The sequence below is a fragment of the Trichosurus vulpecula genome, chromosome 4, assembly GCF_011100635.1.
Source record: "Trichosurus vulpecula isolate mTriVul1 chromosome 4, mTriVul1.pri, whole genome shotgun sequence".
Lineage (NCBI taxonomy): Eukaryota > Metazoa > Chordata > Mammalia > Diprotodontia > Phalangeridae > Trichosurus > Trichosurus vulpecula.
In genome coordinates this window covers 269,533,745-269,549,702 of record NC_050576.1, presented here as the reverse complement: position 1 = coordinate 269,549,702, position 15,958 = coordinate 269,533,745, and the positions used below count along the sequence as shown (strand labels likewise).

General features: G+C 35.8%; 1 protein-coding gene across 17 annotated transcripts in view; it reads right to left on the bottom strand.

Annotated features, from left to right (window-relative positions):
• TRIP12 (thyroid hormone receptor interactor 12) overlaps window positions 1–15,958 on the bottom strand; it is a 173,116-nt gene that overhangs the window by 65,232 nt on the left and 91,926 nt on the right. For 9 of the 17 annotated variants that reach the window (XM_036754341.1, XM_036754345.1, XM_036754347.1 and 6 more), the window contains 3 exons: window positions 13,425–13,550; window positions 11,834–12,639; window positions 3,412–3,517 (listed from right to left, as the gene is read on the bottom strand). In XM_036754341.1, the coding sequence (XP_036610236.1) occupies window positions 3,412–3,517; window positions 11,834–12,639; window positions 13,425–13,550 (1,038 nt within the window). The remainder of the gene's footprint in view (window positions 1–3,411; window positions 3,518–11,833; window positions 12,640–13,424; window positions 13,551–15,958) is intronic. The other 8 variants (XM_036754351.1, XM_036754354.1, XM_036754355.1 and 5 more) reach the window with 1 other exon arrangement.

Genomic DNA, 15,958 nt, shown 5'->3' with positions numbered 1-15,958 from the left:
TCATTTTTGGGTTCATAGCATTAAACCAATCAAATACAATAACAAAAAGGGTCAAAATTATATAAAATAATTCCATAACATAGTACAGAAGTAGTTCCCCCAATTGTGCGTTCATTTTTGTCTTTTAAAGTGTCAAGCAAATGGTTATAGAAAACCACAGTACCACGGAGATTCTTGGCAGAGTGATATTCATGCTAAGGCCTTGTTTACCCATAGTTCAGCAAATGGAAAGATTCCTAAGTAGATATTTCTTTTGCTGAAGTTGGGCTTAAAAATGTCCCAATTTTTTCAGGTTACAGACTTTTAGAAAGTCAATTTTTCTAAATTCTCTATGGACAGGTTTTTGTTAAAATTTTTGTACCAAAAAAAAGAACAAACAAAACCCTTATGAACCAGGTCAAAAATTTAAAAAATTAAATTAAATTAAATTAAAAAAAAAAAAAAAAGCACAAACCCTAGCTGTGTGACCTTGGAAAAGTCGCTTAACCCCAATTGCCCTGCCTTCCCCTCTACAAAAAAAAAAAAAAACAAAAAAAAACCCCTAGTTTTTGGTCTCTTTTGAAGAAAACCACACACCGAAAAGCACAGCACAAATCATATCATGCCATACCTATGACCTCAGGAGTTCAAAGCCAAATTGTTTAAACTAATCATTACATATGTTTTAGCTGTAAAGGGATATTAAACATTACAACAATTAAATGAACTCAATATAACATTAATCAAAAACACACTGTATTATATGCATGCAGGCTTCTCTGCTAGTTGGTTGAGCCAATACAACATTTAGATAATATGGCATGATCATGGAATTTACAGCCCAGTAAGGGAAAAGTCAACAACATAGATTAGTAAATACACCATCCATGCAATAGAAGAATACATAAATGAAGCTTTACTTGAAAATTTAGCCAGGACTCTCCATTACTTATTTGGAAGTCTTTTAGGGCTTCAATGAATCAAAAGACATCTGAGCTTAACAGGAATTTAAAAGCCAAATGAATAAGTAGACATTCCAAGCATAGGGAATAGTTTAAGCAAGGGTAAAAATGGCAAAGTGCCAGGAATATTCATAAGACAGCACAGTCCATGTTGGCTAGACTGCAGTGTACGTGGAAGAAAGTACGAGATAAAGCTGACGATAATACTGGCTAAAACAGGGAAGGCATGAGATGTAAGGCAAACAAGTTTGACTTTTACTTAGTAGCCACAAGGGAGTTATTTAGGATTGGAGCAGAATGGTTAGTACAGCAGTAATATAAGAAATGTACTAAAAGGATCAGAAGGAGGCAACTAAATGGTAATGAGGGCCATTATAAGAAGAATGTTACTTTATGAAATAGAGAAGGAAAGGGCAGGTGCAATAACATGTTATAGAAATAGCATCAACAGGATTTGGTAACTGATTAGATATGAGAGGGAAGAGAAAAAGGGAAGCACTGGAGATTAAACCAAGGTGTCAAATGGCAGATGTTCATTACAAAGTTACTAAATTGGAGGACGTCTTGAGAGAAAAAAAAGAGCAGTGTGCTGAATAGTAGAGATTGTCAAATTAATGATGTAAAACAAGACACTGAAAAAATATAAAACAATTTTAAAACATCAGGCTAAATCTCCTTGTCATTGGTCAGAATTTAATGAGTAGCAAGTACTTGCTTTCTTGATATTATGAACTCTTACAATGACTTCAAATGAAGACAAATTCCAAGTCATTGAAAAAATTGTTACATCATGACTCACTAGCCTCTACAAATACTTCCACAGTAACACTTGACGGAGTACAGAAGAAAACGAATAATGGAGTCTACAACAGAAACATTGTAATGATGCTCAACAGTGAAAAACTTGGTACTATGAACATGACAATGAATACAAGACAATTCCAAAGAACTCATGATATAGAATGTTCACCTCCAGAGTAAGAACTGATAAACTCCGAGTACAGACTGAAGCATACTTCTTCCACCTAATGTTTTTCCTTATTATTCTTGCTTTTCTGTGTATTTTCTTTTGAACAGGGCTAACATTAAACTATATTTTGCATAACTTCACTTGACCTATTGCTTGCCTTGTCAAGGGATGGAGAGTGGAGCAAGATGGTGGGAGAGAATTTGGAACTCAAAATTAAAAAAAAAAATCTTAAAAAATCAAACTGGGAAATATTTAATGAAATAAAATTTTAAATATAGTCCAACAATGGTTTATAAAGCATAAGCTCTAAATAAATATGTAATTCACTATAAATTAGGTAGCTTAGATAATATAATTTGAAATATATTTAAATTCAGTAAGTTTTCTTAAAATTTCAATCAGATTACGCAAATTTTATTCAGCACTTGAAAACACCTATGAAATAAATTTACTCATACAGTGAAGATACAAAGTATTAGGAAATTAGCCTATTGTTTTAGATAAAGCTAACTAAGAAAAAGATGAATGTTCATCTTCCAAGAACTATGCTTATGTATGCTTATGTGTGCCTAATTTTAAGAGTTTAATCCAAGAAAGATTATACATACATATCAATAAATCGCCCTCTCTCTGTCTCCCCCCCGCCCCGTACTTAAGGTCTATTTCCTCAGCTGCATGCTAAAGGAAATTTCTGTTTTCCAAGCTATCTTAAAGGAAAAAAACCAGGTCTTGTGGGAAGGATAGTAAACTAATGTTTTTCATTTAGTTTGAACAATTTAGGTGGAGTAAATAAGCCACAGGTGCCAAGGAAGAGAAAAATAAACAGCAGTTACTGGTTATTAATTGAAACTAAGACCCAAAGTGAAAAGGGGGGGACAGAAGGCACAAGGAGCTTTTAAATCTAAGTAAAAACTGTGTTGAAGAAAGATGTTTCAGGTATCTATTTAAAAATGTACTCTGAAAAAATAATATGCTCACTAGGTGTGTGACCCTGGGCAAGTCAGTTAACCCTAATTGCCCTGCCTTCCCCTTTCAAAAAAAAAAAAAAACAAAACCATGCTTTATTGGTTGATGTTAAAATTTTTTCTTAAAAAACATATTTTTAATAAAAAAAGGAAAGGTGGTATATTCTCCAACATAATAGTTTAAGCCTCAATGTTTGGACCACTCAAGTAAACCACAGTGATTGAAAGAACCTAACAGGCAAAGCAGAAAGAACAGAGGAAAGAGAAAAAAGATAAGTGAAAAATGAGGGTGATGAACCAGTAAAAGTTAAAAATCACAAACTCAGAAAAAGAAACTAGAGGAAGATATAATATCCAGACTATGCTTTGACAGTTAAGCATTCAGTCTGGCTCCCACTGGCTGAGTGTTCCAGGTAACTGTCTACAAGTCTTCTAAGAAACTAATGGACATTGGGAGAGGGCTTCCTCACCTTCCTCACTGTGTTACGATGAGAGCAGGAAAGTAATCCTCAACACAACAAACAACAGTAATTACCTGGTACTAGCACAGGAGCCCGTGGTCTTTTGGCGTGTGCTCCGCCGCAAACTGGGGAGCTCAGCAGGTGGTGACTCACTGCGCTTCTTGGTAGATTTTCTTAAACCTGTATCAGAAAAGTCAGAGAAGTTTTAGAAACAAAAATGAGTAAGAAATAAGGTCTCATGGAGTCTGAGTACAGATCAAGGCATATAATTTTTCATTTTTTTTCTGTGTTTTTTTTTTCTCCTTTGGGTCTGTCTTCTTTCACAGGACTAATAAGGAAATGTTTTGCATGATTGCACATGTATGTCAAATTGCTTACCATTTCAGGGAGGGAGAAAATTTGGAACTCAAAATTTAAAAAAAAAACCCTTTTAAAAATTACATGTTAATCGAGGAAAAAAAACAAAATACACATATTTTAAAACCCCTCCCCCAAAAGCATTAAAGTCTCAAAAGGCAGAAAGGGAGCTTCATGGCACCCCTGTTAAAAAACTGTGCCCAAGCTCCTAACATTCAAGATCCCCTGGCATCACCTCCCTTATTCCTACACACATTCTGTATCTAGAGCACTTCTGCCCTAAGAGCTCAGCTTGTTTCCAGCTGTAGATCTAGGTTCATATTATCCATCACTCCTCCACCAGTCTCACAGCTCCTTGCTCATCTCAATAATCTACCAATCCCAGTAAAGTCTATTTTAAGTCCCAATTCTTCTATCAGCTTTTCCCGTATCTGGTCTACACTTATTCCCCTACCTGGCTGCCCGATTGTGCAGCTGATTATGTCCAGTCTAGTACTATATATGTATAAATTACCTCCAATCAGGCTTGGTTTCCTTATCAAGACTGTAATTTCCCTGGGAATATATGAAGCACTCATCTCATATAATTATTTTCTCCTTCCTCCCCACACCTCCAAAATCACCAATCTAGCAGATGTGAGATGTAAAAAACAAAGTTAATGAATCCTGATTTGGGATTCTTGTGACTTTGTTATGAACTCTGGAAAGAGCTTTGGGGATGGAAGAAAAAGAGTATTATAATAAAACCTTGTCAACTGGTCAAACTATACCTTGGAATTTGAAGCTTTCCCTTTTTATTCCTTACAGAAAAAAGTTCTTAGGAAAGAGAAAGGGCAAAAAGATTATAGATGGGATTATTTAACCTATTTAAACAAAGTGAGAATTTCACTTAATTACTTATATAAAAAAGGTTACTGGTAATCAGAAATGAATCACTTGTAATAATAACTAGCATTAATGCAGGACTGGCAAGTTCTCTTGTCCTTTAATTCCAACACACACCTGCTATGTTTAATATATGAGGGACACTGAGTGAAGGAGTAGTTGAGGTTATTCTTGCAAGTAATAAAACCGTATTTTAAAACATATCCCATAATTTAGACTATTAACTCTTGTACCCTCTCCTCTTGGAATATTTAACCTGAATTAGTGACTTATTTTACTTTATTTCTCCAAGTAAAACTTCTGTAAACATCTAAGCATTCTATCTAGGCCATGCCTAATCTACTTTAGCACAAAAGATGAGTACGCAAAGAAAATGGCAAGGTGACAAAATTTTAAAAACAATATTTAAGTGGGGGAACACAAAAGAACAGCTTTAAAATGTTTCTCAACATGTCAAGAACATTTTCAAATGTTTCTGTTTTAGTTTCTCTTTTGTTATGAACATATATTCCAATAAAAAGTCAATAGCAAATAATCGTCTATTGAAAACCTTCTAATAATAAGCCACTTTAGATTTGAAGCGTCTCTTTCAAATAGACCCTAGGAGACGAATTATTCCATGAGCTCACAAACCTTTGGCTGACATCACAAAACATTTCACCTTGCTCTTGGGAGTCCTCTGGCTATTTGAACATTTTGGTTGGGAACACTGATTGACCAATAAACCACCTTCCATATAACTGGGCTATAACATTAAGGTATGCAGTATTTTCTAACTTTTTTTGTAAAAATTTAAAATATCTATACCTGAAGAATCTGCAAGGAAAAGAATAAGACAATATGAAATACTTCAGTTCATAAGAAAAAGGCGCCATAAGTGCCAGTATATTATTATGATTAAATCACCAAGAAACCCAATTGTAATTTGGCTTTCAGTTATAACGCAGCTTAGCAGTAATGCTATTAACAATACCTTTAATACTAGTAACTTTATGCAATACTGAAGTGCTGTCATACATATCATGATAAAGAAAAGGATAAGAAGTTCAATAGTTACTTCTATTGTAGATGTATGTCTAACAAATTATTCAGTACAAGGTAAACTACCCCTAAAATTCTGATTCAAGTTGGTGGCCTGTTCCTTACCATATTTTTTTTTATAATAGTCACACCTTAAATAGGATGTTAAACTTAAGATGATAATGTTATAGAAGAAAGGAAAGAATAGACAAGGATTTATAAAACTGGCATCATAATCACACTGGCAAAGGAAACTGATGGCTGAAGTGGATTGGCTGAACTATTGTCACAGCTCCTGCACCAGTCCCTCGAAGCTGTACAGTAAGTATTTTAACCTATCCTATTTACTCTCAAGAGGGAAATTGTTACAGTGTGTGAATAAACCTTTGCTGTATTATAATATCCTTTAGTGGAGAGGAGCTGACTTTATTTCCACTATTACTCAAGCCATGTTAGAATGAGTCTCATGTTCTCTGCTCTCAAAGCTAAAACTGAATATGTAGTTAACAACAGAAACTGATAAGAGTAATATTCTGGAATTTTTAACAGTAAAAGTTTAAGCTTCCAAACTCATTTAATCATTGTAAAATATTTAAATGGCCTAAAAAAGTTCCCCAATACCATCACCCCCAATCTATGAAGAAAAATGAAAGCTCAATATAAAATGATCATTAGAAGAAAAAAGATGGCAAAGGTATATGCTCCAGTAACCTTACTGACATCAATATCACACAAATAATGCTTTTACATAGTTTATATCAAGCCATACATCAAAATTTTTTCCACATATATTCTCAGTCTCCTGACTTCATACTCTTTCTACCACCCATTTCATAAGAACATTTTATAGCATTATTACTAATGGACTACCGTGATATGACCGAATCTGGTGTTCTTGGTTGTTGTGTGTTCATTTAAAAAACATTATATACAACAATATATTTTTAATTTTGGGATTAGAATGTACCAAACACCCTTTCTAAAAGCCAGAGAAAAATACAGATGTGTGCATACTCCAGTGAACCAGGCACCAATTTTACTGCACACATCACCCTAATCAGAATACCAGTAGATTATTAACTAGTTTTCTGTATGATTCAATTCATCTGTAGCTAACTGCAACTGGGAAATGCAAACTAGTCTCAAATTTTCACCTCTAAATTACAAACTACCGTCACTAACTCTAATTCCATTTTTTATGTTATTCTGTGAACAAACACTTAGTAATTTTTCAGTTTACTAACCGAAAATCTATAAATGTTTCCTTGAAGGCCTAACAGCAAAAATAAAAAAGTTATTTTAAAAGGGTATAGCCATGGCCATGCCCTCACAGTCAGTTAGTAAATATATATTTAAATAGTCCCCTAATAATTTTAATAAACAAATGTACTCGGGGAGGAAGTATGGTGAGGGGCCAGAAGGGAGAGGAGTAACCTAGAATATTAGAAGGCCCCTATTAGAGTAGAAGTCTTCCTTTTTTGGGACTTTCTTCTACCTTTCTTTGCATATGCAGGGCTAAACACAGCAAGGCACATAGTAGACACTTAACTAATTTAACCTCTCCATGTCTGGGTGGTGGGAGTTACCAAAAGAAAATCCCTGACTATTGCCGAAACTACCAGTAATAGTAATAATAGCTGGCCCTTATACAGCACTTCAAAATCTGAGAAGCATTTTACATATATTACCGCATTCCATCCTCACAATTCTCAACCCCTTCAAATAAGTATGAAAACTGCAAACAACCTTCCCACTGAAAACCTTCTTTTTCTTTTTTTTTCTTAAACAACTACAAAAAACACACCCAGGATATGTATGGGTAGTCAATAAAACCAGGAAGATAAAATCACTACAACATTATTGTGAAAACTTAGTCCCAACTAAGGGAGAAACCATAAGTCAGCCAAGTTTTCACTCATACTTGAATGATCCTTCCCCCCCTCCACATCAGCAGCAGAACAAAGAGTCAGGAGACCTGGAGTCTAATCCCAGCTTGGTCCATAAAGAATTAATGTGGCTTTAGCAAAGTCACTATTTCATTCATGCTAAATTTATTTCCTCTAATATAGAAATACTTCTCTCTAGAAGTTTACAACATAAACCTCCCTGAGCCTATAAGAAGGTACCTTTCTAAGGTCCCTTCTAATTTGAATAACCTAAGATTCTATCACACTGGATAGATATGTATCACATCACTTTTCAGACTGATGGCAAAGTTCTATTAATCTAAGCAGAAATATAGTTTCTCTAGTCTAGTATGAGAAAATCTTTTCTGTTAGCTTTTCTTCTAACACAAACCCAGGCCATAGCACTTATTATTGGCCAACTGTGTACTTGAGAAACTAATTTTAATATTGGCTTAATTAAAATCAAATGAAAATTAAATTGGCAGAATTATATACTAAGACTATATATTCCCCCATTATTTGGGTACCACTGCTTTTCTCTATTGGGGGTGGGGTGTGTGTGTGTACACATGCACATAAAGTATAGTTTGCAGAAGTTTATTACCATTTTCTTACTTTTCAAATATAGAATGTCAAGGGACTATTACTTTGTTGCATCTACCAACGTGCAGAGCACAAGTTGTAGGAGGAGAGAAGGGCAGAGCACTCAGGGTAAAGGCTTAACTGGAAAAGACTTGGTTTACTTTTAGCCCACCTTTACCATAGAGGACAGGCTTTGCAACGGTGCTGCATCAACTGCAGCTGACAGACACATAATTTTACTTAACCTGCTGTTTAAATAGTTGTTTCCTGTCACCCATCACCAACTAGGCATGTAGCTTTATTGTAGCAAGTTACAGGGAATGAGTTTTATCAAATAAAACCACATCTTATGATAGCACTCAATCTAGTCAACAACTTACAGATGATCCTGATTCTTTACTGGAGTCAAGTCACAAGATTTCTTCCAGCTTGGGTCATCAATACAGTTGTATTGTACATCTGCTTTCCTGCTGAACCCTAACTAACCCCAGGGCCTTTCCATCTGCCCTGCAGCTGAAACTTGCTAGATACGTTGTTTTCCCCCTGAGAACATGAGTTCCTGGAGAGCAGAGCCTATCTGGCTTTCCTTTTTGCATGCCTAGCACTTAGCCAAATGCTCTGCACATAGTAAGCTCTTAGCAAATGCCTTTTTGCTCATTCCTGGGGACCTTGTGTGCCCTACTTATTGATACCTCGATGCTTTCTCTCAAGCTATTCCTATTCCACCTGGAAAACCCTGTCTCTTTCTCTCTGCACCAAGCTAAATTCTACAATTCCTCTAAGACCTCCATGAAAGAAAACCATGCCTGGTACAGAGCACGGGAGTGGCTGGTGAGCTTAGTTGTTTAGAACACTATGCTGATGAGGCAGAGGTCCTGGACTGAATCTTTATATAGTTCAGGTGGCTTTTCTCCCGTTCGTTCTTCCTTTAGCTCTGCCAGTACCTTGGCCTGCCAGGGCCATCCACAGCCCTAAATAAAAAGAAAATATGCTTGCTGGTCCCCCAAAGCTTGGTTTTTTTAAACTTCTATGCCTCTGGTATCTGGAATTCTTTTTACCTGATTGACCTCTTAATGACCAATGTCATTTCCACAAGTTGGCTTTAAGAGGCCTTCTCTAATTAAGCCCACCCAACTAAATGACTTTTCTATACTTCTCTTCAAAATGTACTAACTTCATAGTTTTTGCATATTGTTTTATGTAAATATTTTACATGCTACTAACAAAACACATACATGTCTTAAAATGAAACAGTCTAACAGAGAGAAATTATCAAACTGTCCACTTATAATAGTATCTTATGCCCTCATGCTTTTCACAGAACCAATTAACTATTCATAATACTTCATTAAATACAAGGAATATAATGGAACGGATAGACTTGAGATTTAGGATAAAGAACAAGTCTGAAAACCTGTTTATTAAAGCAAATTGGTTGTACTGTTTAGGTGTGTTACTTAGCTCTTTAAAATCCTCCAATTATTAAGCCATACAAAAGTGAAATTATATGTATTTAATTGGGTTTGATGAACTATGAATGAACTTAACAGCAGACCTTTTAACAAAAGGGACCAGAAGATTTGTTTTATCATCAAAAACTACATACTATGTTAACAACCATGGTGTTGCTTTTACCCAATACAGTGGTCACATCAGAAGCGCTAACTACAAGACTCCTGTTGTCGAGGAAATCCTACTGGTCAGTTCCAAGAATGATCCTTATCTGCCAACTCCTCTGGGTACAGGAAGATGCGGAAATTCCCTATCTCTTGAATTCCTGAGGAGAGTGACATAGTAGAGCTGCTTCACACTTGGACCTTAAAGACCTCCTAAAAGACACAGATTTCTTAGAAAAAAAGTATCTGGGTGGGAAAGGAAAGGGAAAAGGAAAGGTGTCCATTTTAACTATCAAGGTGTTAAAAGTAGATCTGGTCCACACAGCTACGGAAACCCTAAATACTGTACTGACAAGTGAATCAAGATTTGTTCTATGAGTAAGAGAGGATGGAGTAGGTGGTTAGGGTAAAGCTGAATGAAAATGCCTCACTGCCATGATAATGTTTCCACAACAAACAGATCATTGGTCATGTAAAAAAAAAGAAAAAAAACAAACCATATCCTATTACTAATTTTTGTTATTTTTTTTAACATACAGGTCCAGCCAGCTATCTACAGTATCACCTATTATTTGAGCAGCATAAGACTAAACTTACTTAGTTGCAAAGCTTCAAGAAACATACTACAAAGCTAGGAAGTTCTTCAATAGAAGAAGGAAATAACATCTATGTAGCTGCCTGTTTCCAGCTGAATGCCTCTCCTACTTAGATGGTTTTCAGGAATCGTGGCTGAAAATCTTCATTTCCTGAAGGCCCTTCTGGTTACTGAACCTTTCCAAACTTAGCTAGTTGGGCCCTCTTGGGTCAGGTCCAATGCTGGGCCTGCACTTGTACCCTTAGCATTTTGGTAGGTCCTACACCAAAACTTGCGTTCTGATGACATAGCCTTCAACAACTTAGGGTCTGGTCTCCTACATAACATGGTGAGGTAAAGGACATTAAAGTACGTTATACTTAAATCTCCTAATTGAATGTCCAACTGCTATATTCCTATATAACAGTCAAGGAAATGAGAATCACTACATGCTGTAATAGCGAAAAAAAAGAACATTTAGTTACTCCAACAATCAGCAACTACTGACAGATCTCAGAAATGTCCCTACCAAAAAGAATAACCTCAGTCCCCACTGAACTTAATATAGTACAGGAAGAAGACCACCAGGGAAAATACCTAAATAGCTTTCCCCCCTTTAAATGCTAAAGAAAAAACAGCTCTTGACCAGTACATGTCTCACCACAAACCTTTCAGTTGTGTTGGTGGATAAAACTTGCTTCCTACTTATAATAATGTGAAAATAGAACACCATGAAATTTTGCTTTGTTTTTAAACTGGCCCTTCTGGGAGTGGAATCGTCTTCAATGAGAGGAAAGGGTGACTGGAGGGTTGGGAAGATGGCACTAAGAAGTATTTCTGGTGTTTCAGTTTAGCCACTCCGTATGTCTCTTCCAAATGAAGGGCCTGAACAAAACAGGCACCTTCACAATGGCAAAGGTGCCAGTGTGCCACCTTCACCTTGCCAACTTACCCTCAAGTTGCAAAGTTGAAGGGACTTCAGAAAAAACAAAATAGTCCTTATGTGATACTCTATTTTTCCATCTAATTGTAATTATTTTATTATTACTATTCTCACTTATTGACAAGAGTTAAATTGTTTAGAAATAAAGCTCATCGCCCAACCGAAGCCCCGCTGAGTTCCTCTAAGGGAACCAATTTTACTTTTACAAACAACTATGCAAATCTATAAATCAAATTCAAGGATCTTCATATTTTGGGCACTTACTAAATGGCATTAGATAAAATATTATTTGGGGCAGTAGCAGTGAAGAAAATCAAGAAACTTACTATACTATGATATAAACTGAACCTTCCCTTGTCCATTTCTTAAGAACTGAATGAGATGGCAATTATTTGGTACATTAAATGACTATTTTTTTAAAATCTTGTGAGCACTTAAAAAGCAGATTAACCTATTCAGGAAGAAAATGGATATACATCTATTTAAGTACTCAAAACAAATCTAAAACTACCACTTTCAAATGAAAAAATCTACTACTGCAATAGACCATATTAAGATCCCAATTTTTTAATTCCTACAAAATGCAAATAAAAACCAAGTTTCTCAACTTACTTGCTAATTTAGCTTGTAATCCTGAAGGTCCAGGTTTTGATGTCTCTGACTTAGAAGACCCTGGTAGAGACAGTTTTGTTTTAGGCAGGCTAACTTTAGGGCTAAAACGAGCAGCCCAATCAAACTTAGAAGAGCCGCTGGTTTTACTCTGCTCCTTTTCTCGGCTACTTCTTCGGGGACTGGGACTAGATGCTGACCGAGAACGCCTGGCCTTGTTTTGGTCTTTTCCTTGTTTCACTCTGGCCCCCTGTGGTACAGTGGAGGAAGCAGAGGCAACTGCAGAAGATGAGGAAGATGTCGAGGCAGAAGAAGAAGAATCAGTGATGGTGCTACACCCAGCTTTGGCTGAGGTGGCCGATTTTGAAGCCAGCTTGGTGGGTTTTGCTGATCGCTCTTCAGCACCAGTTGATTCAGACACTGAACCACTCTTTATACAAGAAGAACTTTCTGTCCTTTTCCTTTTCTGACTTCGTGAACTGCCGGTAGCTCCACCCTTTCTGGTGTGCGCCTTGCTTGTTGATGGCAATGGTGCAGATTTCAGCTGTTGCTCTTGCTCTAAATGCCTCTTCTTTGATTTAGAATGGGGTTTGTTGGTTTCTGAGGAAGGTTCGGTATGTTGGAGGGCTTTGGGTTTCTTAGCAGAGCTCGGAGAATTGGTCCTGTTGTAATCTGGACTGGCACTGCGTTTCACTCCTCGAGAACTGTCTTTCTTAGGCACTTGCCCCGTTTTTTGCTTTTCTGAAGTATTGGCTCTATCTGGATCTTCTGGTTGTGGAACTATGACAGCAGATGATGTACTGCAGCTTCTATGAAGAGAGAAGATAGCAAAGTTACTATGTAACTCCTCCTGTGTATTCACAGAAAGTCTCAGAACTCTGAATATTAAAAGCTTCTGAAGAACTCACACTTTCCAAAAAGTCCCATACAGAACACACAGCTTCACAACTGGACTCAAATCAAATTGAGTCTCTGCTTTGTACACAATGTGTTTTTCACACTCAAGCCGTACAGTGAAATTTAGCATTATAAAAGTTATCGATTAGGATAGATGCAATACAAAATTTTTCAGCCCAAAAGGCACTTTTAATGTTCCTTGTCAAAAACTGAGAATATGAATTTAAGAGTTTATTACAAGGGAAAGACATCATAGAAAATGAGACAATAAAGACAATGATATCTATATTCACCACTTTTAAAAAAAAGTATAGATGAGCAATGCCAATATAGAGGATGGTAACAAAAAGATTCTCCAGGACTTTGTAATTACTAATAGTTGCTTTCTAGAAGACTTACCTCTGCTACCAATTAAATCTTAAATGGAGGGGAAGAGACATATAAAATCACATAACAGTTTGGTAAGCAAAAAGAGAATCTCAAAATCATACTATGAGAAATTTTACATTTCTATTGATTGTCCAAAACCCACTGAATATCAATGCAGAAAAACTTCAATTCTAAAAGTTAAACTTTTCCAAGGATAGCAAAACATTTAACACATAACTTTAAAGTAATTTGATGACCTTAAATGATATGCAATTCTCAAGTGCAAATAATTATGCCTTGGAAACATATAAGCAATGTGAAGATTTACCTTTTAGAAATGTGTCCCCTTGACTGTTCAGAAGTAGTATTAGACTGTACTTTGGGTGCCTTAGAAATAGATTTTCTACTCTCAGGAGGGCTATATGCCTTATGTTTTGCCTGCCCTAAATGTGACCTGTCAGCAGAAAACCAAAACAGAAAGCTATCAGGAAAATGAGATGCAAATACAATTCTTTGGGTAAAGTACTTTTTTTTTTAACATAAAATAGGAATGAAGGCCCACAATTCTTTATTTTGGTTTTTGCCTTTCTGTAAACACATTACCAAAAATGATTAAGTTGTGAACTCTATAATACTAGAATACCAAATTGCATCTTAGAACTAAACAATCATAATCACTTAGAAGCAGCTAAGCTTTCTTCTTCTTCAGCAGATTTTTCTTCTACAATTCACTTTTACATAGCACTATTGTGGTTGCTTAAAACTGTCAAGATTTCAAAACATATTAAGTATAAACACGTGATTTTTATATACACAGTATTTTTCTTTTGCAAATTGAGTACTCAAAGACAACAAAGCCAGGAGGGTCTCTTAGAAGATACTTGCTATGAAGTTTTCTAATTATTTTTTTAAACGATACTTCTCTACAGGCTCATACAACGTAACTCATGTTCATATACTGAGTACAGGTACAGAGGCAGAGGAGATGCAATTTCAAACTTAGATCTTAAACAACCATTTCGGGAATATAATGCAGATTCTGATGGATTAACTGGCCCTGGAAAGCCTGGTTTCAGTATGAAAGTAATGTTCACTGAGACATAAAAAAAAAACACCCCTTGATGCTAAAAAACAAAAATTTTAGAGAGTATAGTTACAAGTGATACTATCATGAAATGATTCAGAACACTCATTACTGAAGCATAAAACCTTTACTGTAAATTAAATGCCTGTGAAAATACCTTGGGGTGGGGGGGAATGGGGCAAGAACTATCCTCTAGTTCCATTTTGAACTGAGCAATAAACAGGAATGGAATGTGCTTTCATATGAAGCTCAGTAAAACCATTAAATCTGTTCAGATGATGTAGTCATGAAGAAGCTATTTTAGCCCCATAACAATAACAAACTTCTCCAAGGTGAGAACAAGGGAGATGGAGGTTGGTACAAGGAAGGGGAGGTGGGGGGAGGAGGAGGAGAGGGGGGGGCGGGGGGAGAGAGAGAGAGAATGATGCCTTTGACCATATACTTAACTACTTCCCTGTAATCAAGAAGTGTTTCATTAAGAACAAGATTATTTGGTGGCTTTTAAAAACTCGGAATCTCCTAAGATACCAAAAACTAAATGGTTTAAAAAACAAGCACTAGTCTAATAAACTGCATGTGTAAGGCATGTCCAAAAGTGATCATATTAGTGGTTTGGCTCCAAGACCTCTTCAGAAAGAATAACAGAAATTATTATTATAAATTATTCAGAAAGAATAATAAGAAGAATAACCTCTTCCAATTTTCCAGTTTTCCCACTGAAAATTGAAGAGATCCTCAAAACTAGTCATAAAAACTGGAATCCTCTAAAGTCTACATCCCTCATCGATTATGTGTTGGGAGTTCTTAAATGTTCCCTCTTTGGACAGAAACATCATTGCTTTTTGTACTTCAATATTCTACATGTTAAAATATAAAAGCATTCTGACTCCAGATCTACTAAAGCAAAGTGCTTAGCATGCATTTTTGCATACCAAGCAAATGAGTCTAAGTGTCTACCAACACACCAGGCATTACCTCTTAACTTACTTAATAAAATATGACAACCTATATGCAGTCCTTATATTACTTATAATAGAATCCTTTGACTTCCTTGATAAAACTGGTTTCTGGGGTAAAAAAAATGCCAGTCTGGTATAATAACTTTTTAATCACTTAGAATGCAAATTTTCTTTAAAAAAAAAAATTAAAATGCTAATCCAGTAAGAATACTAAAAATAAACTCAAAAGAAATATCAAAAGGAAAAATAGGAAATTTACAGTACCCAAACTGGCCATGTGGTCACCTACCCCACAAACTTTTAACCAATCTCCCACTAGAGTAATATACCTAACCTTTACATTTAGATTAATCCCCACCCCCAGCTAGTTTCCCATTACTTGATATTGGCTTCTTTCCCAGTATCTAACACCTGCACAATTCATTAAAAACCAATCTTCTTGTGTTTAAAAAAAAAATTCATCCCATGTCAACTCTGATGTGTGGAAAGTTGTGCAACAAAATTATTAAATGATGATTAATAAATTTTAAAAGTCATTTTTTCTCTCCTCACCTCCCCTTTTTTGGGGAGGGGGAAGAGAAGAATTATCATTATTTTGGGGTCTGCCCAGAGAATTACTTAATTCATCTATCCTGTTCTTCTTAGCAATTACTTAGCGTATCCAAAGGGAGGAAGAAAAAAAGTCTAGCAAAATACTGACTGTCTCATTTCCAGCGTTTAATACATCAAATAGAACTAGGCAATTTGTTTGGAAGAAGAAAGGAAGGCAACATAGGAGATGTTATCCAACAGAATCATGCATTCCCAAACTGTAAATCA